An 18,742-nucleotide genomic window follows, 5' to 3' on the forward strand; every position below is an offset into this window, starting at 1 on the left:
AATATCAATACACACTCAGTTGATATGAATAATGCTTAATGAAACAGGTTCACATGTGTGTTAAAACAATGTATTTACCGGTACCATGGTTACAGATTCAGGATATGTGACTAATGCTGAAATGGCCTTGGTATAATTTTGAGATCAAAAACATTTAAATAAAGCAAAGCTTCACGTACATCTCATTTCTTGTTAACAGTACATGGTAACAGTACAGCTGTCTGTAGCAACTTCAAATCTAGTTCTGGTATTTGGATATTTCTGTTAATTGGGTGAGTGAGTGAGTTTAGTGTTACGCCGCTTTTAGCTATATTCCAGCATTATCACGGCAGGGGACATCAGAAATGGGCTTCACACAATGTACCCATGTGGGGAATCGAACCCGGATCTTTGGCGTGATGAGCGAACGCTTTAACAACTAGGCTACCCTACCGCCCCTTGAAATGATGTATATTGGTATTATAAACTGATCTTATATTTGTAAAGGTTCTGTTGGAGTTGTTGGGAGCAGCTGATGTGATCTAGTTTATGGTCTCTGGAGACTGTATTCAAGAGTTATCTCCCTTTGTGGAATGATAATCTGTTTCAAGGTTGACTAGCACTTCCACAATACACTTGTACAATATGTAAACACTTCACTGCAACATAACAGGCTAACATGAGTATAAATAAATCTAAACATGGATTCTACATGAAACAGATAGTTATTTTCATGAGTATTTAGCATGATACACTGCTCATTGGCGAAGGATGGTACGAGATCTTCCCACTCTTCCATAGAGTGAGTGAGTTTAGTTTTAGCAATATTCCAGCAATATTATGGTGGGCTTCACACATTGTACCCATGTGGGGAATCGAACCCATGTCTTTTGCGTGACGGGTGAAAGTTTTAACCACTAGTCTACCCCACTGTTCCTCTTCCATAGAAAGTGGCAATTTTGCCATGAGCCTTTGAAGCCGAGAACATTGTAACGTCCTTCCATTATTACTTCTGTCTCTGGAGAGTTGAGGAAAATGTCTATTAAATGGATTACTGTTTCGATTCTGTTCTTATTTCTTAAGGATCCGTTGTCAAGGTCCATTACATCAGTTGTGGTTTACAAGGATGAATGAGTGAGATCTGGTTCGAGTCTCCCGTAAGCAATGGAACTGTCAAGATGAATGTTGTGGAAGAAATGCCCAAACTGCTACAGTTCAAAAATGTTATCACATAACAGACACTGAGGTGATCAGCCACAGTCTAGGACGTAACACTGTTTGCCGGATGCTACTGTGTCTTTTGCACTTGTACTCTTGTTGCTGATTAAATCAGTCACAGCATATGGCTTTTTATCTGTGGCTGCTGCAATAGTTATTTTAGTGCCATACAGACTCGCCTCCTCTATGCCTGGGCAGGAGTCTACTCCTAACTGTTGAGCTCTGGAACAGGTTTTGGTTAGGCTGAAACTGACTGGCAGGTCTGATGGAAGACCATTTATGTGGTAAATCGGGATCTGAATGCATGACAGTGAATCCTAGCAACTAAGGGAAGCAACTCTGCTCAGCAAGATGCGGCATCTTACAGTTAGACCACTGGTTGACATGAGAAACACACTTCAGTCTTTTGTTCTCGACTTCTGTATCAACCAGCTGGACTTTAACATACATGTCTCTATTCGCTGATCACAAGTCTATCCTGACACCTTCGTCAATGAGCAGCTGAACAACGTCCGTCTGCCCCTCCCTCGCCGCTGCTGTCACTGCGCTGTCATCAAGACCTTTGTACTCCAAGTCAAATACCTTCATCGACAGTAGTTGTTGTACTATGGTAACGTTCCCTCCCATGCAGGCCAGGATGAGGCAGTTGCTCCCTCTCTCATCCAGGAGGGTCATGTCCGCCCCAGCCTCCACCAGCACGTCGAACACTTCGGGGTGACCCTCGTTGATAGCCGCCATGACAGGAGTCCAACCGTAGATTCCTCTCCGGTTGATGTTGTACATCGTCATGGACAACAGATGCTTCACCATCACGGCTTGGCCATAGATACATGCCAACATCAGGCAGTCATTTCCATCCTTGTCCATGAGTGAGGCGTTGGCTCCTGATGACACAAGGACATCGAAGACTTCATTGTGGCCACATTTAGCTGCTATCATTACAGCCGTCCATCCATTCTCTTCACGTTCATTCAGATTGATCTTGTTCATTGATATCAGCTTTCTTACAATATTAATGTGTCCAGTATCAGAAGCTATCATCAGACTGTTGTAAAGCTGGTCGTTACGACTGTTAACATCCCCATTTTCCGACACCAAGATGTGAAACACTTCTTTGTGTCCTTTAGTGATTGCTATGTGTAAGGGAGATAATCCATGTTCTTGTTGTCGGTTTACGTCAAACTTTTTCAGCGATAACAAATATTTGACAATTTTCAAATTGCCTCCACTGGCTCCCCAAAATAAGAAATCATTACCGAATTCATTTTTCAGTGTTAGATCTGCTCCAGCAGCTAACAACAGATCAAATGATTCCTTGTTGCCAAGCAATGCTGCCATCATGGCAGGAGTCATCCTCTTCTCTCCAGCTTTGTTTATCTCAAGCTTCCCTCTCTCCAGAACCGTTTTCAACATTGATGTATCTCCAGAAAATACAGCCATCATGAGCAGGCCATTGTTGTTGGCATCCACGAGTGACACATCTGCTCCCTTGGCAAACAACAAGTCAAATACATTCTTCTTTGCTGCAAAGGTAGCCATCATCAGTGGCGTCTGCCCAACTTGACCCCGGAGATTGATCTCAAATCTTTTCTGGAGTAAATGTTCCACTATTTTGGCACAGCCACTCTGGGCTGCTAGATGAAGGCAGGTGTTGCTGTTGCTGTCACAGACCAAAACGTCTGCTCCAGCAGACACCAAATAATCATAAATTTCAAAGTCACCACACCAGGGCTGCCACCATCACTGGAGTTCTGTTTTCCGAACCCCTGCTGTTGATATTCACTTTATCTTGTTTCAATAAGTTTTGAATTATGGCTCTGTTTTTACCTTCAATAGCCAAAATTAAACAAGAATCACCATCATCATCAACCAAGGTTAAGTCTGCACCGGCTGTCACCAACAGCTCAAATGTTGTCTGCTTGCCTCGCACAGATGCCTCCATCACGGCTGTTCTTCCTTTCAGCACACGTTTATCAATGTTGTGCTTCCTGTTTGAGAGACAGTCTTGAACCTTGGATGTGTTGCCAGCAGCAGCCGCCCAGAACAGAAGGTTCTTGTCTTCATCCTCTAGGGTCATCTTGGACATGTCCAGTCGCTGACTGTCCTGTTGGGCTGAGCGGGTAGCCATTGTTGATGTTGTGTCTTCTGAAGAGAAAAAATTGTAATCAGTAATTAACATACAGGATTTTGGTTAACAGATATGGGCTTGTGAAGAATATTTAATTTGGGGACATTTCTTTTAAATTTTGAACTTCAAAGCTATTATTATATACCAATCTACATTGAGTCCATCTGTTTTAAATAGTTGCCTGTCTGTACAGGAAGACTTTGTGTGGTATATAGTCAAAGAATGTGATTGTGGGATAGGGTGAAGTCTCTACTCTAAAGGGCATTATCTCATGGTTTTTGAGAGAATGTGTAATATTTGAATATAATGTACTGTTGTTTGGGTAGTCTATAACACTTCAGTTCAGCAGAAGCGGAGAGTGAGTGAGTGAGTGAGTTTGATTTTACACCGCTTTTAGCAATATTCCAGCATATCACGGCAGGGGACACCAGAAATGGGCTTCACACATTGTACCAGCATTTAAAATTCCCGCCTGCCCGACCGTCCGGAACGGTCTATTTTCATCTCAAATGGTCAAATTTCAAAAGTAGCCTGTCCAGTGGTCTGGTAGATATTTTTACTCCTAACAGTAAATATTTCATAATATCAGACAGGTTCTCTTGTCGTCAGTTTGAGGTGTTTAAGGTATTATGATAAGTATGTTAAACTACTTACGATTGGACAGTTCATATTACGCTAACCAATCACAACATGTGTACTTTCAGTTTTTTTCATTGCCTGTTAGTGCTATGTAGTTCATTCCGATGCCTACAAACAGTAAAGTATTCAGAAACCTGATTTTTTTTATTATTGTTGAAAACCGAACAGGCAAGTATGTATCCAGACTGGTAATGTTTTAAAGTTACCAGTCCAGCTGTCTGGCTTGGAACTTTGGGAGTTTTAAACACTGATTGTACCCATGTGGGGAATCGAACTCAGGTATTCGGCCTGACAAGCGGACAAAAGCAGAGAGGTATTTTGCATTTTGCTAAATGTAACTACAGAGTCGTGTGAATGTATGCCTGTGTGTGTGTGGGGAGGGATGGGTGGGTGGGTGCAGGGATAAAAATCTTTTGACTATGTTTCTTTGGTCCTTGTTTAAAAGCAAATAAACTGAAAAATTGTGAAAGAGACACACAATTCTACTGAGACCCACAACACCATACTTTTCAGAAGATTTTGAATTGTGTATAAAATCATGATGACCACATATTCTTTTCTAGTATTTTTGAGTATCTGTTTGATTGGCATTTTACAAGTTGATGAATAATAAGAAAAGTATGGTACTCTATGGATGCAGCATAATATAATATAGAAGTTGTCATCCATAGAGTATCTTACCTTTCTTACTTTTGAGTACATATTATTTTTAAAACCAGTCCCAAGCCCCACATCTCAGAAAATATAATTATCAGCTTCTTAGGAGAGATATTCCTTCCTAGTTTGATCAGAATCATCTGTTTACTTATTGTCATTTTCAAGAAAGAACAAGAAATATCTGTACCATCACAATGCAACAGAGAAGCTCTAGTGATGATAACCTGGTTATCATAGCCTATGGTAGTGAACAGTGAAGCAGTGTGACATCATGCTGCTCTTCAACTGACCAATCAGTTAACCTACATGTGCTGATATCAGAACATTGGTTGTATGTGAGTAATACGACACTATAATGCCCTGAGTCAGACAGTCTGGCAACACTATTCCACCAATCCAAACACTGGTAAATAATTTAAGCACAATTTTTGGTCACGGAGTACCAGAGATAAGAATATTTAATCCAAGAATAAGTGTTATTGTTTAGATATAAAGCACATAATTGCTGTCCAGCTTTTTAACCTGATTGTTTCCATGTAATTATATCCCATTTGCATTCAGCAGCGTTCATGATGTCGATTATTGGATTGTCTGGTATAGACATGATTGTTTACAGACTGACATCGTACAGCGGGAATATTGCTGATTCTGGTGTTAAACAACAAATAAACAGAACAAAGAACTAAACCAACAAACATATTCCTTCACCATCCAATGCTAACATTTTATCTTTTTCAGTTTGTGAAATCTGACATTTCTATTGTCCACCGGACTGTGTATTCATTATGTAATCATAAAAGATGTCTTTCATTGTTATGTATATGAAATGACCCAAGTAGTTTAAAAAATGATTATGCTTTCTCTTTGTTACTGTTCTGATCAGAAATTGGAGAAAAGAAATCATCCATTTTCATCAATAAAATGTATTTTGTACGCAGCCAGTTTTCAACATATTTTAACCAGTTCATCATAAATATTCCTAAATCAACACAATGGAAGCATACTTCCATTTTGAATTAATTCAAAAGGTCAAGGACAATAAATACACATTTTAGTAATTAGAAAGATGCATCCAGCGTGTTTATGTCACTATATGGTGACACAAGAATACTTGCACGGTCGTAAAACCTTCAAGTGTACCCTTGAACGTTCAGCAGTGAGCCCTTGAACACGGCTGTGAAAACCATGGCCTGTGATGCTCGTTGACATTGTCTGCTCCCTACAAAATCTACAGCAAAGTGTCCTCGGTTGAAAACACACCTACCTTCGTGGAATAACAATGTATGCTGGACCAGGGTTACATCCTTCCCTTCTTTAAACACCCGGGTTAATACGAGCCGGTATACAATGGGAATGGCTGCAAGCAGGGAACATGCTATCTGACTGTACAGATTATCGATTCAATGGAGATTGCAACGACAGTGATAAGGGGTTATGTCAAAAGTATTGCTGACAATATTCAGGAACATTTGTCACGATAAGGATAATGTTTTAAGCACTTTGTTTGATGAAGTGACGAGGGATTGTCAGAACATGCAGAAAGGACATGTATTTACCATACTGCATGTTTGAATGGGTGATTTGTCAGTCCGTGAAAGGGTTTGATCTCCATCATGAGTGCTATGTATAAAGCCTGTTAGTCCATGTTTTTCTTTCACATTTTGTTCACAGATTCTAACAGTGAAAGGTTTGTTCCCTAGGTTGAAATTGAAAAAATGAATAAGATTGATTATAAGGGATTTTTTGTAAGCTAAAGTTTAATAATTTGATTGGGTTTGGAGTCTAAAGAATCAAATATCTGGCTTGTAATGCCAATTTATCAATAAAAAAACTATATGTTTTCGTGGTGAGAAAATTGCTTGGATTATATATTGTCAAAGCAATCTTTACTGGCATTGTAAAAAACTTTACTCTGATTAAATGTTTTTCAAAAGTCAGATTCTTAAATCAAGTCAGAAGAAGGTCTTTTGCTTGCTGTGGCTGTGTTATGGTTAAAAGTATATCCACGATATTTAGCCCAACTTAATCATGACTTAAGAAATCTGCAACTTAATCCTTGTCAGGAAACACCTATATGTTAATGCTTAAGTCTAACTTTATCAAGAGACAAGTTTGGGATGGTAGACATGAAAGAGTTGGGATGTTGCAGTGTTTGATGTAAAGGACAAGAATTTTATTGTACATAAACACCCACAGTTGGAGTGAGTGAGTATACTTTTACGCCACTTTTAGTAATATTCCAACGATACCACAGGGGGGGGGGGGGGGGGGGGGGAGACACCAGATTAGGGGTTCACACATTGTGCCCATGTGGGGAATCAATCAGGCGCGAACGCTTTTAACCACAAGGCTACCCCACCACCTCACCCACAGTTGGAACATGGTACGAAATAGGCCAATTTTGTTAGTTGTTATTTGTTTTAAGAGGGTCGTCTTGTCAATCTGACCTGGGCCCCCATTCCTCAAAGCGATTGTAGCGCTAGACAGCCATAAGTCTATGTTATAGTATGGGAGTTATGATCATCTTAGTGCTACGATCGCTTTGTGGAATGGGGACACAGCATGGACAAGCTCATCTTCCGCTGGAGTAACTTCCCCTTGCACAGCCTATCTTGTCTCTGAAATGAACATTCATTACAGAAAAACAGTACTTTAGTTATCTAAATAAAGTGTAATAAAAAGTTGCCAGGAGACCCACCTCAATTTCCCTTATGAATCAAGCACTTTGTGTAGACCCTGGAACTGCAGGCACCTGGAATAGGGGTCTAGGACTGGGTAAATTGTCAAGGTGGCTTTTGTCAAGGTGGCTCTTGTCCTGCTCCCCTAGAATAGACTTGCCAAATGTTAGACACTTACACAGGCTGTCATGGATATATTAGTTTTCCGATGTGTGGCAAATTCTATGAATAATGTGAGAAACATTAAGGAATGTGTGTCATTATCTGTGTATCAATATATCATTTGTGCGACCACATCAAACATTGTTGTAAGACAGACATGAACAATATATCATGATCTCCTTTCATTTCATAGCATTAAGGCCAGTGAAAGAAACCAACTAACCTGTGTTCTGAAAATGGAACAAATTTGTCCATGTTATACACTGCAACATTATCTGGTGGAGATATGGGAAGATTATTCAGAAAATGATGAGTAAGCAGGTTGCTATCATATCATCATTTTCCGAATGCATTGACAACCCAGTGAATAGCTTAGGTGTGCAAAATCTGTTCATATTCCTGTAAATCAATATTTTACCTTAAGGCATCTACTGACTTACTGAGTTTGGTTTTACGCCGCTTTTAGCAATATTCCAGCAACATCATGGCGGGGGACACCAGAAATGGGTTTCACACATTGTGCCCATGTGGGGATTCGAACCCGGGTCTTCGGCGTGACGAGCCAACGCTTTAACCATTAGGCTACCCCACCTCCCCTAAGGCATCTAAGCATAACTTGAGAAAACCATAATATAAAACTGTCACAGATTTTGTGTAATTTTGAGGAATAGATATGGAGAATATTTCAGTCTAGATGATTCATAAAGGCCATAATTGTCTTTCAGCTCCCTGTGATAAGACAGCTCTAAGCCCTCCAGCCTCATGTTTTATTTATGTCAATATTATTGAGGTATTGAGAAAAGTTGTTGTTGAACTTATTAACATTTCTCACAAGACGAAACATGGTCTTTGCAGGAGTATTTCAATTTGTGTATTTTAATCTTTGAGATGGCCCCTTGTAATGTGAGCCCCACTGAGTAATGTCTGAAGATTAACTATCAGGGCTGTGAGGAGATTGTGTGTTGTGTAGGCAGACAAGGCCAGTCTGGGCCTACTGTCTTAGTTTCAATTAGTCCTACTCTATGTCACACAGCATCAGTCAAATCTGGGTCCACAATCAGGCAGTGTGTTTATTTGTAACTTATGTGTGAGAAGCAGTCCATCTAGACTTTATTAAATCTTTGTCTTTGTTTTGCTCAAACAAACAGTAACTAAGGATTAATATATTTTTAAATTGTCTGGATTTTTATGAAAACATTACTTCATTACCTTCTTGTGAAGAAATGTCTTTTCATCAGGGTGTAAAGGGGTTGATGAAAGCTAAAAGCTTTTAACCCTTTATGTGCTACAGAGCTTGACTTGTGAAGAGACATTAAACAATCATGTCAGTATTCAGAGATCTTTACATGTAGAGCTTTTATGGAATTATTACGATGTTTTGAACTGAAGTACCCCAACACAATTAAGTGAAATATATTACAAAGTGAATAAATGTAAGGCAAATATTGCTTGCAATAACTGACTCCACCATATCATTGTCCCATGTAAAGCCCAGTTAAAGATGAAACAGTAAACCTTTGTAGCTTATGTTGAGAATGTTCACAAACTTTTAAGATTTTGGGTAAAAATAAAACCAAATACATTTGATTGGAAAGGCTGATATTTTCATCAAAACCATATAATGAAACATAGAGAAAATAATTTGATTGGAAAATAACTGATTTCAAATGCAATGGGAGAGTGCCCTATATACTCTTAATTGCCTCATTTTGCAAAGGGCATCTCTCAGAAATATTTGACAAATATAGAGACTATTAGCCAAGCATGAATAGACAGTCTAGTGATTGATAATATGAGGAGTATGCGGAATAACCACTTGCCTGCTAGCCCATGGCTAGTAGAAATCCAGTCGGGCCAGTAAATCTCCACAGTCTTTGGCCTGACTGGTTTGTGAATTTTCATGAGGTCATTTGTTTTTGATGGTATTTTTCCTTTTTGTAACCTTTTGCTTAGTTTCCAGATTCATATTTCGGGCTAGTGAATTATTTTGTGGGCTAGTAACTTTCAGGCATACCTAGCCCAACTGGCTAGCAAACGATTTTGCACACTGAATATGTGTAACTTGCCATGTTGCAGGAGTTTAGTGACAAGCTATCATCAACATCACTGAAACTGACCACCATTTGGTAGCCTCTTGTGGGCCGACGTCTAACAGGAATCTGAGTCACTCGAACTACTGCGTAAAGCATTATAGTTGTGGCATACATTATAAACACTTACCTGCATTGTTCCAAGTGCATATCATGTTAATATTGTCAAAAGCAAAAGTACGAATATATGTGTCTAGTTGTCACCTGCAGCAATTATTGACCAATTGTGGAGTGTTTGAGTCTGAATTGAATGAATTACACATAGAAAGGTAGTTTCAAGATAGTATAATCTGTTCATTGCATGTGTGAACCAGTAATAATAACAAGGTGGCCTGGATCAAAATACACTTGCATTAGTCCGATTGGCCATTGTAGTTATCATTCCTTGTGTCAGTAAAAGATTTATACACCAGGTGAAAGAAGTGTCACATTAACATGAAACAGTTACGAAATAAATAAATAGGAAATTATTTCCTCACTATTTACTGTAAAATTTGAGGAACAAATTATTATTATGTCCAATTACTTACATGTGGATAATCTGTCTTGAAACAGGTGATGCATTTGACATGGAACATGTTTATGGGGTGCACTTAAAGTCAGAAATATTTTGCATTTTGTAGCCATGTTATTTACATTACAAATCCAAAGAATTCACTTTTGTTGTTCATATGTATACATGGTTGAGGTGTATGTACGGGCTGTCGTGTAAGCTGAAATATTGCTTACACCTTGCATATTGGGCTGACATTTCTAAAATATTGCCCATCCCCGACTGTCTAGGGTATTTTATCTCTGATCTGTAGTTATAAAACCCCTGGCCCAGTCGCTGTCGTAGTTTTGTCTTCAGTCTGGTTTGTGTGACATAACTAGTGATAGTCATTAAGTAAAATTTGGATCAGGAATAAAGTACAGTATTTGGTACACTGAAAATGTGAAACATTACACTTTCACAATATTTTGTAAAAATGTAATCCCAATGTGAAGCATTACACATTCACAATATTTTGTAAAAATGTAATCCCAATGTGAAACATTACACATTCACAATATTTTGTAAAAGTGTAATCCCAATGTGAAGCATTACACATTCACAATATTTTGTAAAAATGTAATCCCAATGTGAAACATTACACATTCACAATATTTTGTAAAAGTGTAATCCTAATGTGAAACATTACACATTCACAATATTTTGTAAAAGTGTAATCCCAAAAGTGTTTACTTGAGGGTGTGGGTTTGAATCCCACATGGTACTCAACCCAACAAAGTACTAGAATCTGTACTTTACTAAGAAAGAGTAATCCCAAATATAACATATCTTACATTTTCAAACATGTTCACATGGTTGATAAGTCTTTTGTATTTTGTTTTTACACCTAATTTGTTTTTCTGAAAGTATGCAACAATGGCGGCAGCAAATGTAAACAGATACCTTGAATGGTAAATAAACCACAGTGACGTCTTAAACCTGACCCATCCTACAGACATTTTGTTCCAAAGTCTGTTTCCTGCTCATTTTGGGTAGGTAACACATGAAGTAGGTATTGTTATTGTACCTTCACTACCCTTATAGCTAAGCACCTATTCTGTATGTTATACATATGTGTGTTGTGTAGCTCCAGGACAGAACTGGGCGCTGGTAGACAATGTCTTGTTTGCATGCCCAGTTGACCTCATGCTCCGATCACGTGAGTCAAGCGCTTTGTTTGGTACAGCCAGTTTATCAGCTTAATATATAGAATTTGATGTGAATATATTATGCCATGTTAAATGCGAGTTATTTTTTACAGTCAGTGGTTTCATTGTTTTACTGTAGACGGAGGAACTGACAAAGTACATGTTGACAGTGGCATCACAGCAGATTATGTGTGTGGCTTTGTTGGTTTCTTGCTCACCTCAACACCACTGAAGTCGATCTAACAATTTTGTCTGTTGTAAACATTTATACTTTCACCAGTTTAGAACTTTGATTTTGATAAATACCAGTGTGTGATGATAATATGTAATTCTATTCTGTTAAAAGTGAGAGAAAGTATGACAGATAGTGTTTTGTGGAGACATACAGCACTCACTGTTGACCAGAAAGATTTTCTCCATTTGTTTGAAGCTGCGAACAATAAAAGTTAAAACGTTAACGACCACTGACAAGATATGATACCAGACTCTTCAGTGCATCTATTGGTTATTGGAATGGCATTTAGAAGTGATATAAATTTAGCTTAAAGAGTGATTACAGTTGAGCAAGGTGCTAGCTCACTTGCATTCATGTCTTGATGACATCAGTTACCAAGATATCATGTGAAAGATGTTGTCATGATGTCGTGTGACAGCCATTGTCACTATATGTCATAGCCATTGTCCTGTAATGGCTGTTGTCATGATGTCATGTCATGGCAGTTGTCAGGACATTATGTGATGTCAGTTTTATGTCATGTGGTGGCTATTGTCCTGATGTCATGTGCTGGCTGATGTCATGTGATGTGACAGCTGATGTCATTATGTCATGTGATGGCAGTTGGGTAGGATGTCATGTGACAGCTAATGTCATGATATCATGTGATGGCAGTTGGTAGGATGTCATATGACAGCTAATGTCATGATATCATGTGATGGCAGTTGTCATGATGTCATGTGATGGAAACTTCTGAACCCACTGACTGTATGTTGTACTATTTTAATGAGAGGATTGCTGTATTTTCTTAAGTCAGTAACCATGGCAATGATACCCCTTGTTGAGTCATGATACAAATATTGACTGTAGTGATACATTGATATGATTCCTTAAAATTGGAATTAAGTCAAAGTTGTCATCAGCTTGAGACTCTCTTTGTTGCCTTATAAGATGCCCCATTTATATTAGTTTTATCAATACCGTATTCCCTCTATTAAATGCAGGGTTTCCAACGCACACAGAATGTGAGATTCAGTTGTGAGTTGTCATATTGCCAGTATTACACTGAATAGTAACCAGACCTCTGAATGATGGCAGCTTCAGGTAGACACAAGGTTAGCTGCACTAAATGCCTAGAAACCTGGGCGTCTCATAGAGGAAATACGGTATGTGATGTATCAAGACACTATCTGTGTTTTCGCAGTGCTTTGTCCTATAGAACCTTACAGATGGATCTTGGGTTGATCTGCTTGCATCTGTGCTATGGGGTAGTTGATGTATGATCCACACAGCAGAGATGCAGGGTGAAACCCAGGTCAGAACCATGTTGTTCCCCTGAATAAGGTCTGTGGAATTTAATGTGATAAACTGTCATAAAGTAAATATGTAGAAATACTGTAATCATGTTTTTATTGACAATGTTTAATTGACCTTTACAATCTAACACTCTGTTCTGTTAATATTGAAATGTTTGTGTAGGGACACACCAGTGTTTTCTTCTGAGGATTTTGTAGATTATATACCGGTATATTTTTTAAGCAACCTAATTAGTGAAACATACAAGAGTGACCTAGCCTTATCTACTTGTAGATAGAAGAGAAGCTAGCTAGCTAGGGACTTATATAACTTAATGGTATGGAATGACATGGTTGCACAAAGACTAAGAATGTCCAGTTATGGTTGTAGTTTTCTTGTGTATAACTGGAGTATTCTTGGTGCTTGTGTGTTGATTGTGAGGATGGTGCCAGTTTAGATTCTTTAGTGCCCCAGACATCTTCAATTTGAAACAAATCCTCAGAGACAGCTTTTCAATTTTAACTGAGGAGAGAACCGTTGACAATAATACAGATTCAGACTTTGAGGTCCAAAAAGGCAATGTTAACATTGTGCTTGTCAAGATTGATAAATATGTCATTTTTTATAATATTTGCTACTACCACCAAGAAAAGCACCTGAGGCGACTCCACATCGGTTTGAGCCCCCGAGCTTCCACGCCACCGCGGGTCCCACTTTCAGGGTCCAAAAGGTTGCCGATTTATTGCAGCAATGGTCATAAGCCTGATGCCCAAGGCTGTCCATTTTCAGTGCTGTTTTTTCTTGCCCATAGAAACATGTTATGACCTTGTATAAAGTCTGTAATTGTTTTATTATGTAATAAAGAGACAAAACTTTAAACAAAGTTTAGGGAATACCAATTCTGGGTAATATCCATTCTAGATTTATTTGACAGAAATTTTTATTGACGCTATGTTAGTTCTGGTTATTTACAGTAATGGCTGAAGTTACCCAAAGTAGAATTGGTAAATGTATAAATGATTGTGTATGTTGTCAGGGAGGGGGATGAATGCTGCGTTTGCTATTGGTCGACTGTGTGACATGGATGTTGGAAGGAAACGACTGCTCTCGTTACACGAGTCAGAGAAAATGGTAAGAACTGCTCTTGTTGTTTTGCAAACTGAAAATATTTACTTAAATAAGCTTGTTTCTATGTTTGATGAAGGTCAATTGTTTTGAGGTTGTTTTTTTGGAGTTGTTTTTAAGATATGCTGTCAAAATGTACAGATAAAACTATGAATATAATGTTTTTTACACACCGTTGTTGTTTTCATTGACCTTGACCGAGGATCTTAATGGGTTCAAAGTTTAAAGTTCATGTAAAGATTATGTAAAGTTTTAGGGACATGAGTGAACTAGTTACCAAATTTTACATCTTGATGAAAGCAACATTTCTGTAAATCTACAGTTGTATATAAGTCTACAAATTGCAGTTCAAAACATCATATTTATTTAAAGTCATAAAATATGAAAAATGAGTTTTTATCTTGCAGTTACTTTTTGGACTTTAGCAATAAATCAAAGTACATTTTGTCATCATGATTACAGATTTCATCTTTAGCAAAAATGTTGAGCTGCGAGGACACAGGAGCCAGTAAAAATGCATGTTTTGCCTTGAGTTGCCTAGCAACTAACTCTGAGGGTCATTCTCGTCTCTTGAACAATGCCTACGTGGATGAGGTGCTGCGGACGTTGTCGGAGCTGCTGAGTGCTGAGGACAGTGAGACGGGCTGGTTCGCTGCAATGTAGGTAGCAGGACGTTGGCGGGACATTAATTTTACTTTGTTCCTATTTTGTTGTTTATGTCATTGTTAAACTTGAACACTAACAGTTTGACTGGATGCAAGGTGAACAAGACTTACATCTGTATAAACCCGTGAAAATCCGGGTTAGAATTGGTCCTCAGCAACTCATACTTGTCGTAAGAGCGACTAACGGGATCAGGTGGTCAGACTCGCTGACTTGGTTGACACACGTCATCATGTCCCAATTGTGTAGATCGATGCTCATGATGTTGGTCACTGGATTGTCTGGTCCAGATATTTACAGACTGCTGTCATATAGCTGGAATATTGCTGAGTGTGGCATTAAACAACAATCTAAACAAAACATATGTACAATGGATTCCAAATGTTAGACATTGTCTGTGTCTCACTTCACTGAGATAAACCCTCTACAATGTCCTCAGACCTGGTCCCCACATATGATAAATGATAAACCCTCTACTATGTCCTCAGACCCGGTCCCCACATATGATAAATGATAAACCCTCTACTATGTCCTCAGACCTGGTCCCCACATACATATGATAAACCCTCTACTATGTCCTCAGACCTGGTCCCCACATATGATAAATGATAAACCCTCTACTATGTCCTCTGACCTGGTCCCCACATATGATAAATGATAAACCCTCTACTATGTCCTCTCCCCACTATGTCCCTCTACTATGACCTGGTCCCCACATATGATAAATGATAAACCCTCTACTATGTCCTCAGACCTGGTCCCCACATATGATAAATGATAAACCCTCTACTATGTCCTCCTGACCTGGTCCCCACATATGATAAATGATAAACCCTCTACTATGTCCTCAGACCTGGTCCCCACATATGATAAATGATAAACCCTCTACTCTGACTGTCCCCACATATGATAAAATGATAAACCCACATATGATAAATGATAAACCCTCTACTATGTCCTCTGACCTGGTCCCCATATGATAAATGATAAACCCTCTACTATGTCCTCCCACCTGGTCCCCACATATGATAAATGATAAACCCTCTACTATGTCCTCAGACCTGGTCCCCACATATGATAAATGATAAACCCTCTACTATGTCCTCAGACCTGGTCCCCACATATGATAAATGATAAACCCTCTACTATGTCCTCAGACCTGGTCCCCACATATGATAAATGATAAACCCTCTACTATGTCCTCTGACCTGGTCCCCACATATGATAAATGATAAACCCTCTACTATGTCCTCCGACCTGGTCCCCACATATGATAAACCCTCTACTATGTCCTCAGACCTGGTCCCCACATATGATAAATGATAAACCCTCTACTATGTCCTCAGACCTGGTCCCCACATATGATAAATGATAAACCCTCTACTATGTCCTCAGACCTGGTCCCCACATATGATAAATGATAAACCCTCTACTATGTCCTCAGACCTGGTCCCCACATATGATAAATGATAAACCCTCTACTATGTCCTCCGACCTGGTCCCCACATATGATAAACCCTCTACTATGTCCTCAGACCTGGTCCCCACATATGATAAATGATAAACCCCAGAGCTACAGATAACTTTGTAGGTCATTGAATTATGTACTCGCTTGTGTTCATCTCAACTGGGTATCCTAATTTTCCTTTGAGTAACCAAATCTATTGTACCCACCTCAATCCAACTCAATTGGGTATTTTGCCATTTTCCATAAATTTGTATAAAAATAATAAAGTTTAAATGTTGGTTTACGTGTTTGCTATTCATATTTGATCTGTAATATGAGAAACGATAAGAAAGACTGCAAGTAGCCAAGTTCACGTGTTGAAATAAAACATCTCAATATACCTCAGTTATTTTATCTAACCACCGGTACGCAAGCTAAAATGTGACATTTATGTGTGTACGCATGTAAGATCAAACTTATTGAGTACTTTCAAAACTTCAAGCGTACTTGTACGCAAAAGACTTAATAGGAATTGAGTTTTCATATAAATATTTGCGTAATTTACGCAGATACGCAGCTTATTTGTACCTCTGTTGTGGGGAAGCTGAATGAGTTCTATCTGAACTTTCAAACATTTTGAGTACAAGTACCTCTCTTTGAAATCTGCATGGAATTAACTTAGATATCTGTATACCATGTTGTTAGTAACCATGGTTACATGTATTTCCAGGACTCTAAGAACCCTAGCCAGTCAACCAAAAGGGTGCTTAAAACTACGAGAAAACCACACAGTTCACCTGGCCCTGAAGGTAAGACCGATGTCCAATCTATGTCTCTCTGTGTTTGTCATTTGTATCACAGTAGCTCATAAGCTGGGATGTACCCATCCTCTGTATCTCCAGGGCTCAGGTTTCGGTAAACAAACACCTACCCCTGGATCCAATCTTGGGCTTCACACAATCTCAGATTACCGTTGATTTCTATTTGCCAATTTTATTAGCTATGCTAATAGGCCTAACATACCAATTCGAATGTCCAGTTTGCGATAACAACATAGCCACCAGTCTTCACTGACGATTTCACTGACACTAAAAAAAAAGCCCTATAAAATATTGTGAAGGAATTAAAGGATGTCTTGATGTCCATTAATAACAGCAGTGCCTTTGGTTTCTTGGTAAAACAAGTTACCCCCCTTACCTAGTCCCTTATGTTGACGTTTGGTTGATGGGTAAAACGTCAAGGAAAATCAAGGGCAGGTAATTTGTGATTGCAAGGACCTTGGAATGCATCCATGGTTAATGTAGGTTTGCTGAAATATGAGTTCTGGAAGTATAGAGGATGGAATCAGGGTAACATTCACGATGTGCCTCTTGAGGCTGACTGAAGCTGAAGGGTCGGTCATCTTTTAGACTCTGAAATTCAATCTTAAGATTGAGTGAATGAGTTCCATTTTCCACTCATTCACTCGACCAAACACCCAAACACCCATCCAAACCCTCGAACACCCAAACACCCGTCCAAACCCTCAAACACCCAAACACCCATCCAAACCCACGAACACCCAAACACCCATCCAAACCCTCGAACACCCATCCAAACCCTCGGACACCCACCCAAACACCCATCCAAACCCTCGAACACCCATCCAAACCCTCGGTCACCCATCCAAACACCCAAACACCCATCCAAACCCTCGAACACCCATCCAAACATCCAAACCCTCGGACACCCATCCAAACACCCATCCAAACCCTCGGACACCCATCCAAACCCTCAGACACCCATCCAAACACCCATCCAAACCCTCGGACACCCAACTAACACATTCTCAATCATTCATTTGCACATGTAGGGAGAGTGAGTTTGGTTTTATGCCCCTTTGATACCCTTTCCTGTGGAGTTACCATGGTAACAGGATACTTGTGTTCCAGGCAATGGAGGTGAGGGAGGACATGAATCCTGATCTGAGAGAGGAGGTCATCATCACGCTGGAGATCCTGAAACGTCTGGAGAAGCCGGCACCGCCTCACGTACAAGGTATGAGGCCTTGTATACAACAGTGGGCTGTGAGATGCACCTACGTATTATTGAAATCAGTCCAACATCATCATTCATACAATTTTGTTTCCAATTTTTCAAGTAAAGGTAAATTTGTCCATTCTGTAAGACAAAAAATTGGCCTGACTATCTTCAGGATACTTTTAAGTTCTGTGTGTGTCAAGTTACAATGCTGTGTTACAGTTACGGGTCCCTACTCACTACGTGCCAGCTGGGACAAGATCACAACCAAGAGCGGCTTTGATGTCCGCTACCAGCTGTTTGAAGGTGGGTGCTAAACACTACACAAAAACATGATATCTATGGTGAACAAATTGGATAACAGTATGTCAACGATGTTACCTAATGAGCCTTTGCAAAGTTACATATCTTCAGGGGGGGATATGGGTGGCCCAGTTGAGATGCAGTTTGAGTTATGTCCCTTGGGAAATCCTGGATCCTGTGCTTGTGGGTTCGAATCCCATAAATGCCTTTCTCAGCACTGTACAGATGTTTAAGAGTGTAAATATGTTAGACCTGTACGGCTTCACGCTTTCCTCGGACTTGTTGTGAAATACTGGTCAAATCAGTGTCAATCACAGTCCATTCAAATGTCTGTCATCGGCATCAAGTTATTTGAAAATTTTCTTTGAATCTGGATTATTTGTAAAATTCTATTGTGGGATATAATACTGTCTAGGGCTATATAGGTGTATTATAGCGGGAATG

At 39.3% G+C, this 18,742-nt stretch overlaps 2 protein-coding genes across 2 annotated transcripts in view; one reads left to right on the forward strand and one right to left on the reverse strand.

Moving 5' to 3' along the window:
- LOC124257686 overlaps positions 1 to 18,742 on the forward strand; it is a 69,450-nt gene that overhangs the window by 15,725 nt on the left and 34,983 nt on the right. The window contains exons 5-9 of the mRNA XM_046691819.1: positions 13,778 to 13,872; positions 14,329 to 14,525; positions 16,707 to 16,785; positions 17,908 to 18,013; positions 18,218 to 18,301. Of these exons, the coding sequence (XP_046547775.1) occupies positions 13,778 to 13,872; positions 14,329 to 14,525; positions 16,707 to 16,785; positions 17,908 to 18,013; positions 18,218 to 18,301 (561 nt within the window). The remainder of the gene's footprint in view (positions 1 to 13,777; positions 13,873 to 14,328; positions 14,526 to 16,706; positions 16,786 to 17,907; positions 18,014 to 18,217; positions 18,302 to 18,742) is intronic.
- On the reverse strand, positions 55 to 6,022 carry LOC124257687 (ankyrin repeat domain-containing protein 50-like). The gene is made up of 2 exons (XM_046691820.1): positions 5,886 to 6,022; positions 55 to 3,342 (listed from the first exon to the last, which is right to left on the reverse strand). Exon 2 carries the CDS (start codon positions 2,737 to 2,739, stop codon positions 1,663 to 1,665), a length of 1,077 nt encoding a protein of 358 aa, XP_046547776.1. The 5' UTR covers positions 2,740 to 3,342; positions 5,886 to 6,022; the 3' UTR covers positions 55 to 1,662.

Source organism: Haliotis rubra, unplaced genomic scaffold (assembly GCF_003918875.1).
Source record: "Haliotis rubra isolate DU_JTF1 unplaced genomic scaffold, ASM391887v1 Scf67, whole genome shotgun sequence".
In the NCBI taxonomy this organism is placed as follows: Eukaryota; Metazoa; Mollusca; class Gastropoda; order Lepetellida; family Haliotidae; genus Haliotis; species Haliotis rubra.